Below are 13109 nucleotides of genomic sequence, written 5' to 3' on the forward strand. Positions count from 1 at the left end.
CTCCCTTTCTGTTCCTTTCATCCCTAAATCCCATTGTCCACCATCTCTCTCCCTCTCCTCTGTTTTAGACCCATTATTTCTTCCCCCTAAAGTCCGGCATATGCACGTCTCTTTGAACCCTACGTTTCCTCCCTCCCTCCCTCCCTTCATGTACTTCTACACCAGGGCCCCCTCCCCTGAACGTCTGCACCCCCCTGAAGGCCTACACCCCACCCTTGAAGACCAGCCTGTCCCCCAGGAAGGCCTGCACCCCCCAGGAAGGCATGTACCACCCCTCCTCACCCCACCCCTGAAGGCCTACACCCCACCCTTGAAGACCAGCCTGTCCCCCCTGAAGGCCTGCACCCCCCAGGAAGGCATGTACCACCCCTCCTGAAGGCCTACACCCCACCCCTGAAGGCCTGCATGTCCCCCCCCTAAATGCTTACACCCCACCCCCTCTGAAGGCCTACACCCCACCCCTGAAGACCAGCCTGCACCCTCTCTGGAAGGCTGCATCCTCCCCTGAAAGCATGTACAACCCCCCCCCCCCCCCGGAAGGCCTGCCTGTCCCTTCTGAAGGTCTGTACCCCCCAGAAGGCCTGCATCCCCCCATGAAGGACTACACCTCCCCTCCCCCCGGAAGGCCTGCACCCCCTCATGAAGGACTACACACCCCTCCCCCCGGAAGGCCTGCACCCCCCCATGAAGGACTGCGTGTTTAATTTATCAAAATTCAGCAGCCTGCCCTGCAGAAGAAGATTGCTGGCTCTAGCGATCTTTGTAAGCTGCCATAGTTTGTCCGAGTTGTCTTCTCTCTGCCACGGTCCTGCCCCTTCTCTGACGTTAAAACCACAGACTCCCTTCAGAGGAAGGGCAGGAGAGATTTGGGGCGAGAGAGGGAGAGTCGGGGCAGGAAGATTCGGGGCACAGCTTCGAGGCAGCCCGATCTCTCTTGCCTGCTTGCCGGACTCTCCTGCTCTCTGCCGCTGTTCTCCGCAGTGCAGGCCCGCTTTAAAACCATGGGCTTGCACTGCAGGAAACAGCGGCAGAGAGCAGGAGAGTCTGGGAGCAGGCAAGAGAGATCTGTACTGGGCTGAGCCCTGACAGCAGTGACAGTAGGCTGCTTCTCCTTTCACTAATGTCAGGGTGTGCGCATGAGTAGGGATCGCTCTGGCCGTAGGTAGGGGGCGTGCTAAAGATTGTCTCCATTTGCATGAAGGCCTTTACTGAATCAGTCGGCCGGCATGCAATAGGAAACAGATCATGCACAGTTTGGAGGTTTAGTGAATCCTGCCCTAGGTGACTACCTTTAGGCATCTTTTATAGAATCTGGGCCAAAATGTTTAAATTGTTACTATCTGTATTTAAAATATTGTATGAAATGGCTTCAGGTTGTATTGATACTTACATATCACAATATATATACAGAAAAGGCATTCATGTTCAGCGGAAGAAATACATTTGCTTCCCCATTGCTAAGCATTTTAGATTACAGGAAACTAGATATAAAACTATCCTAGGATGGGGTTCAGAAGCCTGGAATGCCTTGCCTTTAAATCAAGATTTTTTTTCCTAATAAGTAGGCTTGCTTTTCTGAAGTAGGCTGTGCAAACTGTAATGTTGTTTATATCTAATTCTGCATGCTGTTTTAGATTCTTTAATTTCTTATTTTTCAGTTTGTATTTTGTATTTATTATCTTTCATTACTTTTTGTTCTTTAAATTTTTTAGGCTGCATGTTAATTAAAATGTGTAATTGTGAACGTGCAATTAAAGGTATTTTTCTCCCACTGTAGCTCCTTGTGACTCTGGGTAACGAAGGGTTAAGTGACTTGCCCAGATTCACAAGGAGCTATAATGGGGGGAAGAGAGGGGTGATAACATACCTTTAGCTGCTTTTAAGAAAGGTTGGACAAATTCCTGGAGGAAAAGTCCATAGTCTGTTACTGAGAGAGACATAGGGGGAAGCCATTGCTTGCCCTGTATCAGTAGCATTGAATATTGCTACTCCTTGTGTGACTTGGATTGGCCACCGTGAGAATGGGCTACTGGGCTTGATGGACCATTGGTCTCACCCAGTAAGGCTATTTTTGTGTTCTTATGCTTATTTTAATTTTGATTAATCAAAATGCAGCTCTAATAATAAGGAATGTGGGCTTGCCTTCAAGATATGATTATTTCAATAATTCATACTGAATTAGATTAACTACTAATGTCTATTTTATATTCTTTAATGTATTTTAGGATTGAGATGTAAGTTTTATGTAGTAATTTTTTTTTAATCTACCTTGAACTTTCCAAGAGCAGTGAAATATAAATGTCCATATTAAACAAAACTTTCACAGAACCAAGAAAGGTGAAGCAGATAGGCACGGTGGAATCCCATAGCACTTATATGGATTCAGTGGGATGATAGAGCACTGCAGGAAAAGGGTGCCTTGGATTTCAAGTGATTCTTATTTATATTTGAAAAGTTATCAGTTTGATGCAATGCACATGAGGAAAGCTGTATATGTAGAATATCAAATAAGAAAAATTGCAAACTCATTTTTTTCTTAATTTCATTAGGGAATGGATTACTTGGGTTCTCGTCAGTATGTACATCGGGACTTGGCGGCAAGAAATGTTCTTGTTGAGAATGAGAACAGAGTGAAAATTGGAGATTTTGGGCTGACCAAAACAATTGAAAATGATAAGGAGTATTATACTGTTAAAGATGATCTTGACAGTCCTGTCTTCTGGTAATTTGCTGTTGATATCCATTTAAATCTACAATGAGTATCTTGCATAGAGTAAACTCTGTTATCCAGCACCCATGGGGATTGATGGATGCTGGATATCTGTAGTTTCTGGTTGCTTGAGAGTTAACTTTAAAAAAATAGTTTTGTCTCCCCTTTCACCTTGCTCTATCATCCTCCCACCCACTTGTAGGTCCAACATATGTTCTCCCCTTCTTTCTGGGTCACTTTCTCTCTCTCTCCCTTCTGATCCAGAATCCATCTATCTCCTGCACCGTGCTGGACCTTTCCCCCTTCTGGTCCACCTCCCCCACACCGGGTGGTCTGCCCGCCCTCCATGTAGGTCTGGTCTCCTGGACCTTCCTCACCGAAGAAGCGTCAGTCAGCAGAGGCAGTAATGAAAACAGGCTGCTCACGGCCAGCCCCGGCAGGGCCTTTCCTCTACCTTGTCGGAAGTGACACGTCAGTGATATCAACACCAGCGTCGGGAGACCTCACTCCCATCTGGTAAGCCAGCTAAAAAGCCATCAGCTTCCCAACTGGCGTCGCAAGTCAATCTAGCATCGAGTCCCTTGATGCCGACCAAACAGTGACGACCACCATTACGGCTTGCCTCAACATCGAGGTGTGCATCCTAATCAAGGTCACCCTCTCCTAGGCAAGCCACGACACCGATGGTACCGGCAGATAAGCCAGAAATACAGGTGCTTTCCTTTCGTGAAAAGCTCAATGTGCTTTTCCAAGTGGAGTTGGGAGATGGTTTCAAATTGCTTATCCCAGTATTGACTCTTTCGGTACTGGCCCAGCATCAGCCTATTAGATCTAGTGGTACCGCAACTGGTTCTCTGGAACGGCATCGATACTCCACACCTAAACATCGTAGGCCCAATTCTCCATCTAGGCATTGATCCAGTTTATCAAGACATCGTTATTCCTCTTCCTCCTCTTGATGCAGTAAGCATTGTTCTTCCAAAAGAAAACATCGCTCTCCCTCACATTCTTCAAAGAGAAAAAGAGCTTCGCGTCATACCTCATCATTGTCATTAGACTGGCACTGGCGTAAGCATCGATCTTCTTATCGCACTCCTTCGCCAAAGCCCTGTTATGACTCTGACTTACAGTCTGATTCAGTTAAGAATTTGTCTGAGCCTGCAATGGAGGCTTATGACACTCCCTTGGAAAAGTCTCTACAGAAGTCTCAATCAAGGGCTAAATCTCCTACTGAAAGACTTCCTTTCACTAAATTTATTAGGCATTTGAGAAAAGAGCTACCAGTCAAGTTAGAAGCTGATTCTGTTGAATACTTGGAGGCCTTAGATTATGATGAGCCTCCTAAAGAACTTCTCATATTACCTTTACATGGCATTCTTAAAGAGACTCTTCACAAGAATTGGGAAACGCCCCTCACCATTACAGTGGCTCCTAGAAAATTAAACTCTCTGTATAAGATCATTCCTTCACCAGGTTTTGACAAACCACAGCTTCAGTACCAGTCTTTAGTGGTGGAGTCCACTTTGAAAAAATCTACTATGTCAAAAATCTGTGCCTCAGTGTCACCAGGGCATGAATGGCGCACTATGGACAAATTTGGATGCCGTCTGTACCAAAACTCCATGTTAGTGAACAGAGTACTAAATTACAATTTCTATTTTTTCTTTTTTTTATATATTTATATATTTATCATTTTATTCATATTTCAATACAATACATATTGATCAGATACAAGAGTCTTATCACATTGAAATAAAAAGAAATTATAAACAAATCAACAATTTCTTTCACAATATCAAGACTCTTGTATAGTTCTCATTATGGAGAGAGACAATTTCACAATCAGAAGGAATGATACTATAATGAAACAATTTCTAAAAAAAACTAGTGACACATCCCCATTTATAATATGGACTTGCATACTAAGGCTCACTCTTGGCAATCTGTGATATTACCCCTTTCCCCTCTAAAAAGAATTGTAATTGGGAGGGCTCATACAATACACAAGAATTCTGATCCAAATAGATCATACATTTACAAGGGTATCATAGTTGGAATTTTTCTCCCAATGCTTTCATGCTATCTTTCATCTCCAGGAATCTTTTTCTTCTTGTTTGTATAGTTCTTGAAACATCTGCAAACATCGAAATTTTACTATTGAAAAAGACGACTTCTTTCAACCTAAAAAAAAGGCGAAGAAGTGTTTCCTTGTCTTGATGAAATACAAATATTATGAGTATTGAACACAAAATGACTTCCTCTTGAGAATTCTCCAGTATATTTGAGATATCCAATGGACTGCTGTCGTTGCCTGAGGGAAAGCCTCAGGATCAGAAGAGTAAGGCTTTTTTTGAGAAACTAGCAAAAAATAAATTTTATGTAGAGGAGGTAGTCCATTATCGGGATATTTAAAAACTTCTTTCAGAAACTTATTAAAAGTTTTTTTAGGTGTCATAGTCGGTGTCTTAGGGAATTTTAATAAACTTAAATTCAATTTTTTGGTATAATTCTCAAGATTTTCTATTTTTCTCGACATCAGAAGTTTGTCCTGCAGAATGGTTCCAGTAGAAGATTTTATTCCCTGCACCAACTGTTCTAAGGAATTAACTTTTTCTCCCTGGGACGTCAAGTCCTCTTCAAATTTTTCCAACCTCAAAGTTTGAGCCTGAACAAGAGGAAAGATTCCCAGACATACCTTGTAAAGAGAGTCTAGCGCAGTCCAAATAGTGTCCAAAGTAATCTCAGCAGGTCTAACAAGGGACTGTAATGCTGGTAATTCCCCTCTCTCTGCTGGAGCTCCATTGACCAAAGATCTTCTAGCCACGAGTTCCGGTGAAGCCAGCGAGCCCGATAGCGCCAGAAGTAGCGAAGAATCCACTGCTGACATTGCTGCCGAAATTCCCCTCTCTTGCTGCTGCAAGTGAGGTGCTGGTCCTGTGGGACTAAGTGAAATCTTGCTTCCTAGTGCCGACGCTTCCTTTGCATCTGGCTCAGCAAGAACGCCCCGGGGCGAGGATATGAAGAAACCCGTAAGTACTACCTGCCTCGTCTCTTAGGCATAACAAATTATTGCTCAAAGAGCTGTACCACAAGAAAAAGCTTTCTCTGGCAGGAGAATAACTTAGAGTATCCTTCCACTACAACGCCATTTTGTCTCTCTACAATTTCTATTTCTCCTGCTATATCAAGCATCTAGTTCGAAAATTGTCTTCTTTTGATACATTCTTTCTCAACATCTGTGGGAATTTCATTATATATTTCACACCCTTACCATAGCTAGAAAGTATATGATGAGATTGGCTTATGATGCTTTTGAATTTAACATCCAGAGCCTCAGCTATGTCAATGGCCATGAGACGTCTCGCATAGCTAAGAGTCTCAAATATAGATATCAATCTTCAAGACAGATTAGCTAACATTCCCTACTTAGGAGATGAGCTCTTTGGTGACTCTACTGAAAATGCTACACAAAGGCTCACTGACATGAGAAACATTGGGATGCTTTGGTTAAATCCAAGCCTAAGCCTTCAATTTCTAAATCTTTTAATCCTTCTTCATCATATCAAAGGCGTTTTTCTTCAAAACCAAATGCTTCTCCTTGACCGCAGCAGAAAAAGCAGAAGCAACAGTGCCCTCAGAAAGCTCAATCAGCAGCTCCTTCAAAGCCTGCTCAGTCATTTTGATGAGCTTCTAGAGAGCATAGCAGCTGTTCCTCTTTTCCAGCCTCTGCTTCAACCAATCGTAGGTCTGATCCAATTGTATTGTTACCATTGAAAAGGAATAACTACTGAGCTCTGGGTTCTAAAAGTCATTCAAGAGGGATACTCTCTTCACTGTCATTATGACTTCAGATCATTCTCCAAGAGAGTCCTCTTCCAACCTCAACAAACATCCCTTCTTCTTCTTCAAGAGATAGAATCTCCTCTTCTCAGTGCAATAGAAGAGGTTCCACTTCTCCAGAGGAATTGGGGATTTTACTCCCGGTATTTCACCCAGAGAATGGTAGAAAACTGGAATACTCTTCCGGAGACAGTTATAGGGGAAAACACCCTCCAGGGATTCAAGACAAAGTTAGATAAGTTCCTGCTGAACCAGAACGTACGCAGGTAAGGCTAGTCTCAGTTAAGGCACTGGTCTTTGACCTAAGGGCCGCCTCATGAGCGGACTTCTGGGCACGATGGACCACTGGTCTGACCCATCAGCGGCAATTCTTATGCTCTTAGTTCCAAAGAAGACAGGAGGTCTACGTCCAATCTTAGACCTCAGGAACCTGAACAAATTTTTAGTGAAGGAATTGTTTCGGATGTTGTCCCTAGCAACTTTATATCCCCTCTTAGATCGCAATGATTGGCTCTGTTCTTTAGATCTGAAAGAAGCTTACACTCGTATTCCAGTGCATCTGTTCTCCCAGAAATTCCTTGGATTTCTGGTGGCACAGCACCATTACCAATACAGAGTCCTACCCTTTGGCCTTGCATCCTCTCCCAGAGTATTCACCAAGTGCCTGGTTGTAGTGGCAGAGTTGAGAGCTCATGGTCTCCAGGTGTTTCCTTATCTGGATGATTGGCTGATTAAGGACCCAACCTCGCAATGGGTGATGGCAGCAACTCGGTTGACAATTCTCTTCCTTCAGCAGTTGGGGTTCAAAATCAATTTACACAAATATCAACTTCAACCCTATCAGAATCTCCAATTTATCGGAACTCTGCTAAAACCATAGCATTTCTCCCTCATCAAAGACAAGAGAATTTGATTCAGCTTTGCAATCAGACTTACCATCTTCCATCAATCTTTGGAATAACCTCCCTGCCCCGCTGCGGAACCTAGGCTCATTCCAATTATTCCGAAAGCATCTGAAAACCTTGCTTTTCTCCAAAACGTAAAGCTATCTATTTAAAATGTAAAGCTAGCTATCCTCTTCATAACTTCTAATTTCTTATTATGTCTTTCCCTCATTTTTTTAATTACCTGTAAACCATGCCGAGCTCTATCTTTATGGAGATGATGCGGTATACAAACTTAAAGTTTAGTTTAGTTTAGGCTCAGAAGATTTGGAAATGGGCGATTTCTCGCAACATATTTTTGAAAGCAGTATACATCCAAGGGGAACACAATTCTCTTACAGACAGATTCAGCAGGTTTCTTCCACACGAGTGGATGTTCAACTCTGCAGTTTTGATTATATATTCTCTCTCTGGGGACTCCTCAGATAAAACTGTTTGCATCCCCCCCCCCCCAAATCACAAGGTGCCCCAGTTTTGCTCCAAGCAGTATTCTCCCCAACGTCTGGAACCGGATGCATTTCTTCTGGATTGGACACACAAGTTTCTTTATACGTTTCCTCCAATCCCTCTCATCTTCAAGATGCTTGTCAAGCTCAAACAAGAATCAACCACCATGATTCTGATAGCTTCTCGGTGGCCCAGGCAACCCTGGTTCTCCCTTCTACTTCAACTCAGTATCAAGGAACCAATCACTCTTCCAGTTTCTCCATCTCTTCTCACGCAGAGTCATGGATCTCTTCTGCATCCCAATCTTCAGTTGTTACACCTGACAGCTTGATACCACTTGGGCTGACATTGGTTGGGAAGCATCTTTCTCATCCTGTCAGACTTATTTTAAGAAGCGTCAAGAAAACCACAGCAGTGTTACCAGCTGAAATGGACATGGTTTGCCACTTGGTGTACTCTTCATCATCATGATGCTATATACACCTCTATCTTTACAGTATTAGATTATCTTCTACATTTATCCAATTCAGACCTCAAGACCACTTTGATTTGAGTTCATCTCAGTGCTATCAATGCTTTTCACAGTTCAGTTGATGGTAAACTTCTAAGTGCTCATTCTCTGGTGTCCAGATTCATGAAAAAACTTTTCAATGTCAAACTACCTCTCAAACCACCTGCAGTAGTTTGGGATCTCAATGTTGTTCTCTCTAGACTTATGAAGCCTCTTTTTGAACCAATGGCTTCGACTCATCTAAAATACCTCACTTGGAAAGTGGTTTTTCTCATCTCCCTTACTTCTGCTCAAAGAGTAAGTGAACTTCAAGCACTGGTGGCGGAGCCACCATTCACATTGTTTCATCATGACAGAGTTGTGCTTCGCATCCATCCAAAGTTCCTTCCAAAAGATGTCACTGAATTTCATCCAAATCAATCTATCGTACTTCTTTCCTAACCTCATTCTCATCCTGGAGAAATGGCTCTTCATACTCTCGACTGCAAACGAGCTTTTGCTTACTACTTACAGAGAACTCAGCCACATAGAGCATCTCCTCAACTTTTCATTTCCTTTGATTCTAACAAGTTGGGATGTCCTGTATCTAAAAGAACTATAGCTACATGGTTAGCGGCTTGTATCGCTTTCTGTTATGCTCAAGCTGGGCTGCAACTGGGGAGTCGCATCACAGCCCATAAAGTCCGAGCTATGGCAGCTTCAGTTGCTTTCCTACGCTCAACTCCTATTGATGAAATTTGTAAAGCTGCTACTTGGTCCTCAGTTCATACATTCACATCTCACTACTGTCTGGAATCTTATTCCAGACGGGATAGTCACTTCAGCCAAGCAGTATTACAAAATTTGTTTTCTTAATGGCCAACACTCCCTCCATCCCATTCTAGTAAGCTAGGGAGTTCCACATGTGAAAATATGCTGCCTGCTTGTCCTGGGATAAAGCACAGTTACTTACTATAACAGGTGTTGGAAGGCACTCATGCATGCACGGTGTGGGCAGTTTGTGAACTTTCTCAAGTTCTTAAAGTGACGATGCACTTTTAACCTGTTCGTACCGGGGCTTCATGAATGATGTCACCCACATGTGAGAATATCTGCCTGCTGTCCCTGGATAACACTTGTTACAGTAAATAACTGTGCTTTCTGTACAGTCCATGCTCCAGTTTTGAAGAGGTTGCCCTGTAATCTTAAATTCTATGGTAAACAGAAAGCACAGAGCATTAATAAAACAAACTTTATCTGGTCTTGTTCTACTAGCTGATATTCAGATTTTTGCAGTGAACTCTGGTGTATGTGTGTGTCTATATATTTTTCTATATGTGTATACTCACTCTCACACACACTTACTCTTTTCTAAAGTCTCTCTTATTTAATGCATTTGCACAGACCTCGTTGTTACACTGAACTAGAGCTAGAAATAAATGGTACCCATGGAATGTTTTTAAAGGTGCCTGTTTCCTCTGGCATAACCTTTGGGGACACAAATTTGTACGTTGCCACAGTTTGGGCTAAAGTGTACACCTTAACACTATTAGCTCATTTATGGTAGATAGCTCCCATTGTATAAAATGGGACTTGCAATGGATATTATATTTTCATAAATTTAGCCCTTAATGTTTCTTGTTAAATGAAGTCTTTTTAAATATTCAAATACCCAAAATATTGTATAGCACACATTTTCAAATTACAGTTTACAGATCAATAAAAATTCTCATCTAACTCGCATTTAAGATAGGCTGAGCAGCTACAACTCAGCCAAGTAACTGCTTCTCTGTGCAGGGCTGCATTTCAAAAACAATAATTGGATGATTTGTTCTTTTAGGTATGCTCCAGAATGTTTACTTCATTGTAAGTTCTACATCGCCTCTGATGTCTGGTCATTCGGAGTCACCTTGTACGAATTGCTCACTTACTGTGATGCAGAGTGCAGTCCAATGGCGGTAATTATATTTATCATTCAAATAGAATTCATTTCATGTCTCAAGATCTACATATTCTTTTCTTCAAATGATGCTTTAGTTCTTTTGCAGCTGTCTGGAAGCTATGTTTGAATACCTGAACTGTTTTGACCAGTACTGAATGCACCTTAACTTCTTGATGGGCAGGATTATATAGCAAGTTTACTCAGTCTATTCTCTGAATTTGCTCTTGTCAGCCATAATCGCATTCAAAGACTTGCTGATTCTGAGCTGTCTGACATTTATTTATTTATTTGGATTTCTAGCCCGTTCTCCTGGGAGCACAGAACGTATTACAATTGACATTCACAGTTAAATACAGGACGGTTTACAGTTGACATTCACATTGTCTTAAAATCAGTTACCTCTTTTCTCCATGACTGATCCTTCTCGGTATCTGTTCATTCAGCTTTCTTACTTGCTTATCCCTTGGCTTTTGTTGTACCTCAAGGTTCTTGTACCCTACTTTTCAATCTGTTCCTCGGCCCACTTGCTACCACCTGCCTGATTCTTAACCAAGACAATCTTCTGCTATGGTCTTATGAATTCTTTGCTTAGGTCTTTACAGAAGAAGATGCAAGAGATCTACCTGAACAGTTAATGATTTACCAGGGTAATGATGTGGAGGAATTGAAAGAAATCTCGGTGAAATCTCTGCCAAATCTCAGTGAAATCTTAGCCAAATTTACAAGTTAAAAAGTGATAAATCATGTGGACTGGATGGTATACATCCCAAGGTACTGAAAGAACTCAAACTTGAAATTGCTGACCTGCTGTTAGTGTGATCTGTAACCTGTCACTAAATCGTCTGCAGTAGAAGAAGATTGGAGGATGGCCAATGTTACACCAATTTTCAAAAAAGGGGAGATCTGGTAAATTACAGGCTGGTAAGCCTGACAAGTGAGGTGATTAAATTTGCAGATGACACTAAACTGTTTAAAGTTGTTAAAACGCAGGTAGACCTTAGGAAATTGGAAGACTGGGAGTCCAAATAGCAGATGAAATTGAATGTGGGCAAATGCAAAGTGATGCAAATTGGGAAGAAGAATAACCCAAATCTTAGTTACCAGATGCTAGGGTCCACCTTGGGGGTTAGCGTCCAAGAAAAAGATCTGGGTGTCATTGTAGACAATACGATACCATGAAATGTTCTGCCCAATATGTGGAGGTGGCCAAAAAAGCAAACAATATGCTACAGTGTTTCCCCAGGGCCTTTCAGCCGGGCGCTACACCCGGCTAATTTAGATGATCGTCCGGCTGTCATCTATCGCAAATCCTGCTGCTGCTGCCGCCGCTCAACATAAAAAAACAAAACAAAACAAAAAAAAACACATCTCACCGGCTTGGAGACGCAAACTCAGTGATTTGTATTTATTTGTATTGGAGACGTGGCAGTGATTTGTATTTATTTCACAGGCAGCTGCCTTAGCCCGTAGCGAACTCATGCTTCGGGGCTTTAAAGTGTGCGTGCCAGCTTCCCTTCTCTTCCCTCTGAAACCGGAAGTTACGTCCCGGGGGGGGGGGAAAGAGAAGGGAAGCCGGCACGCACACCTTAGAGCCCAGAAGCATGAGTTCGCTACGGGCTAAGGCAGCTGCCTGTGAAATAAATATAAATCACTGCCGATTTATAAGCACGGGACGGCATATCAGAAGCCGATCTGAAGGACAGTCCTCAGGTTGCCTCCAGTTTTGCTTGGGAGGGTTACTGAGTTATTTTGCTGTTTCTTTAACCAGGCTCTGTCCTCTGATTGGGTATGTTTCCCTGTCTCCAGAAAGCAGAATAACCCTGCTGCATTGAGTGTAAACAACACCTTCCACAAAGCTGCTGATGCGTGTGGCTGCAGTGAATCTAGGACTCCTCTGGGAGAAAAAAAGTATCAAGTTCCCTTCAGTTCCAGCAAGCAGGGTGATCAAGATCACGTGGGGGGTTTCTGCCTTGAAAGTTTAGTTTTTGGTCTCTTGGATTGTTACACGGTTTGTAACATCATTTTTTTCTTGAGAGGGAGCAAAATCCGAGTTGTGTCTCTGCCACTTGAATTTCCTGGCGAAGGAAGGAGGTCAGTTGCTCTGATCTTTCCTAAGTCACAGCAAATGCCCATTGACCCCCAAAAGAGGCAGGATGGCAAGTCATTATTAATCAGTTGTATGCATCTATGGGTAGCAAAGAGAGTTTTCTCACTGGGTTCCAGTGCTGTTTGCTATTTGAACTGCAGTGCTTAACGTGTGCAGCTCAGAAGAGAGGTGTTTTTTTTTTGTGTGTGTTTAGAAAAAAAAAAATCCTATCCCTTACAATACAGGGAAAAAATCTTGGCAAATTATCAGATGAGAGCTGCTGCTTGAAGCTTCTACATGGTATGATTTTGAAGTGCAGGGATTTTCATGCTGTGCATTGTGCACAGATGTTGGTTTGAATTAATGATCGCGCAAACGGGACTATGTGCATGGCTGCTGTTTCCAAGTCCTGCAAGAAGGTAGAGTTGTAGTTCTATGGCAGAAATCGAGTTTTCTCTAGGCTATTTTCAAAACTTCAGGCCAGTGAAAAGTTTGTGGATGCTTTCTCTTTGATAACTGGTACATCACATCTATCAAGAAACTAAGAGCACTGAGCACTTTCTCTTTGAAAAAGTCATCCAAGAAAATAAGTATTCCCATAGATTTAAACCTTCCTTTTCTGGAAACAGCATCTGGGTAAATAGCTTAAA

The 13109-nt window shown here is 42.5% G+C and overlaps 1 protein-coding gene across 5 annotated transcripts in view; it reads left to right on the forward strand.

The window, feature by feature from the left end:
- The window catches only part of JAK1 (Janus kinase 1), a 241161-nt gene that overhangs the window by 195664 nt on the left and 32388 nt on the right, over window positions 1-13109 (forward strand). For all 5 annotated transcript variants that reach the window (XM_033915500.1, XM_033915502.1, XM_033915498.1 and 2 more), the window contains 2 exons: window positions 2550-2722; window positions 10272-10389. In XM_033915500.1, the coding sequence (XP_033771391.1) occupies window positions 2550-2722; window positions 10272-10389 (291 nt within the window). The remainder of the gene's footprint in view (window positions 1-2549; window positions 2723-10271; window positions 10390-13109) is intronic.

The sequence above is a fragment of the Geotrypetes seraphini genome, chromosome 12, assembly GCF_902459505.1.
Source record: "Geotrypetes seraphini chromosome 12, aGeoSer1.1, whole genome shotgun sequence".
In the NCBI taxonomy this organism is placed as follows: domain Eukaryota; kingdom Metazoa; phylum Chordata; class Amphibia; order Gymnophiona; family Dermophiidae; genus Geotrypetes; species Geotrypetes seraphini.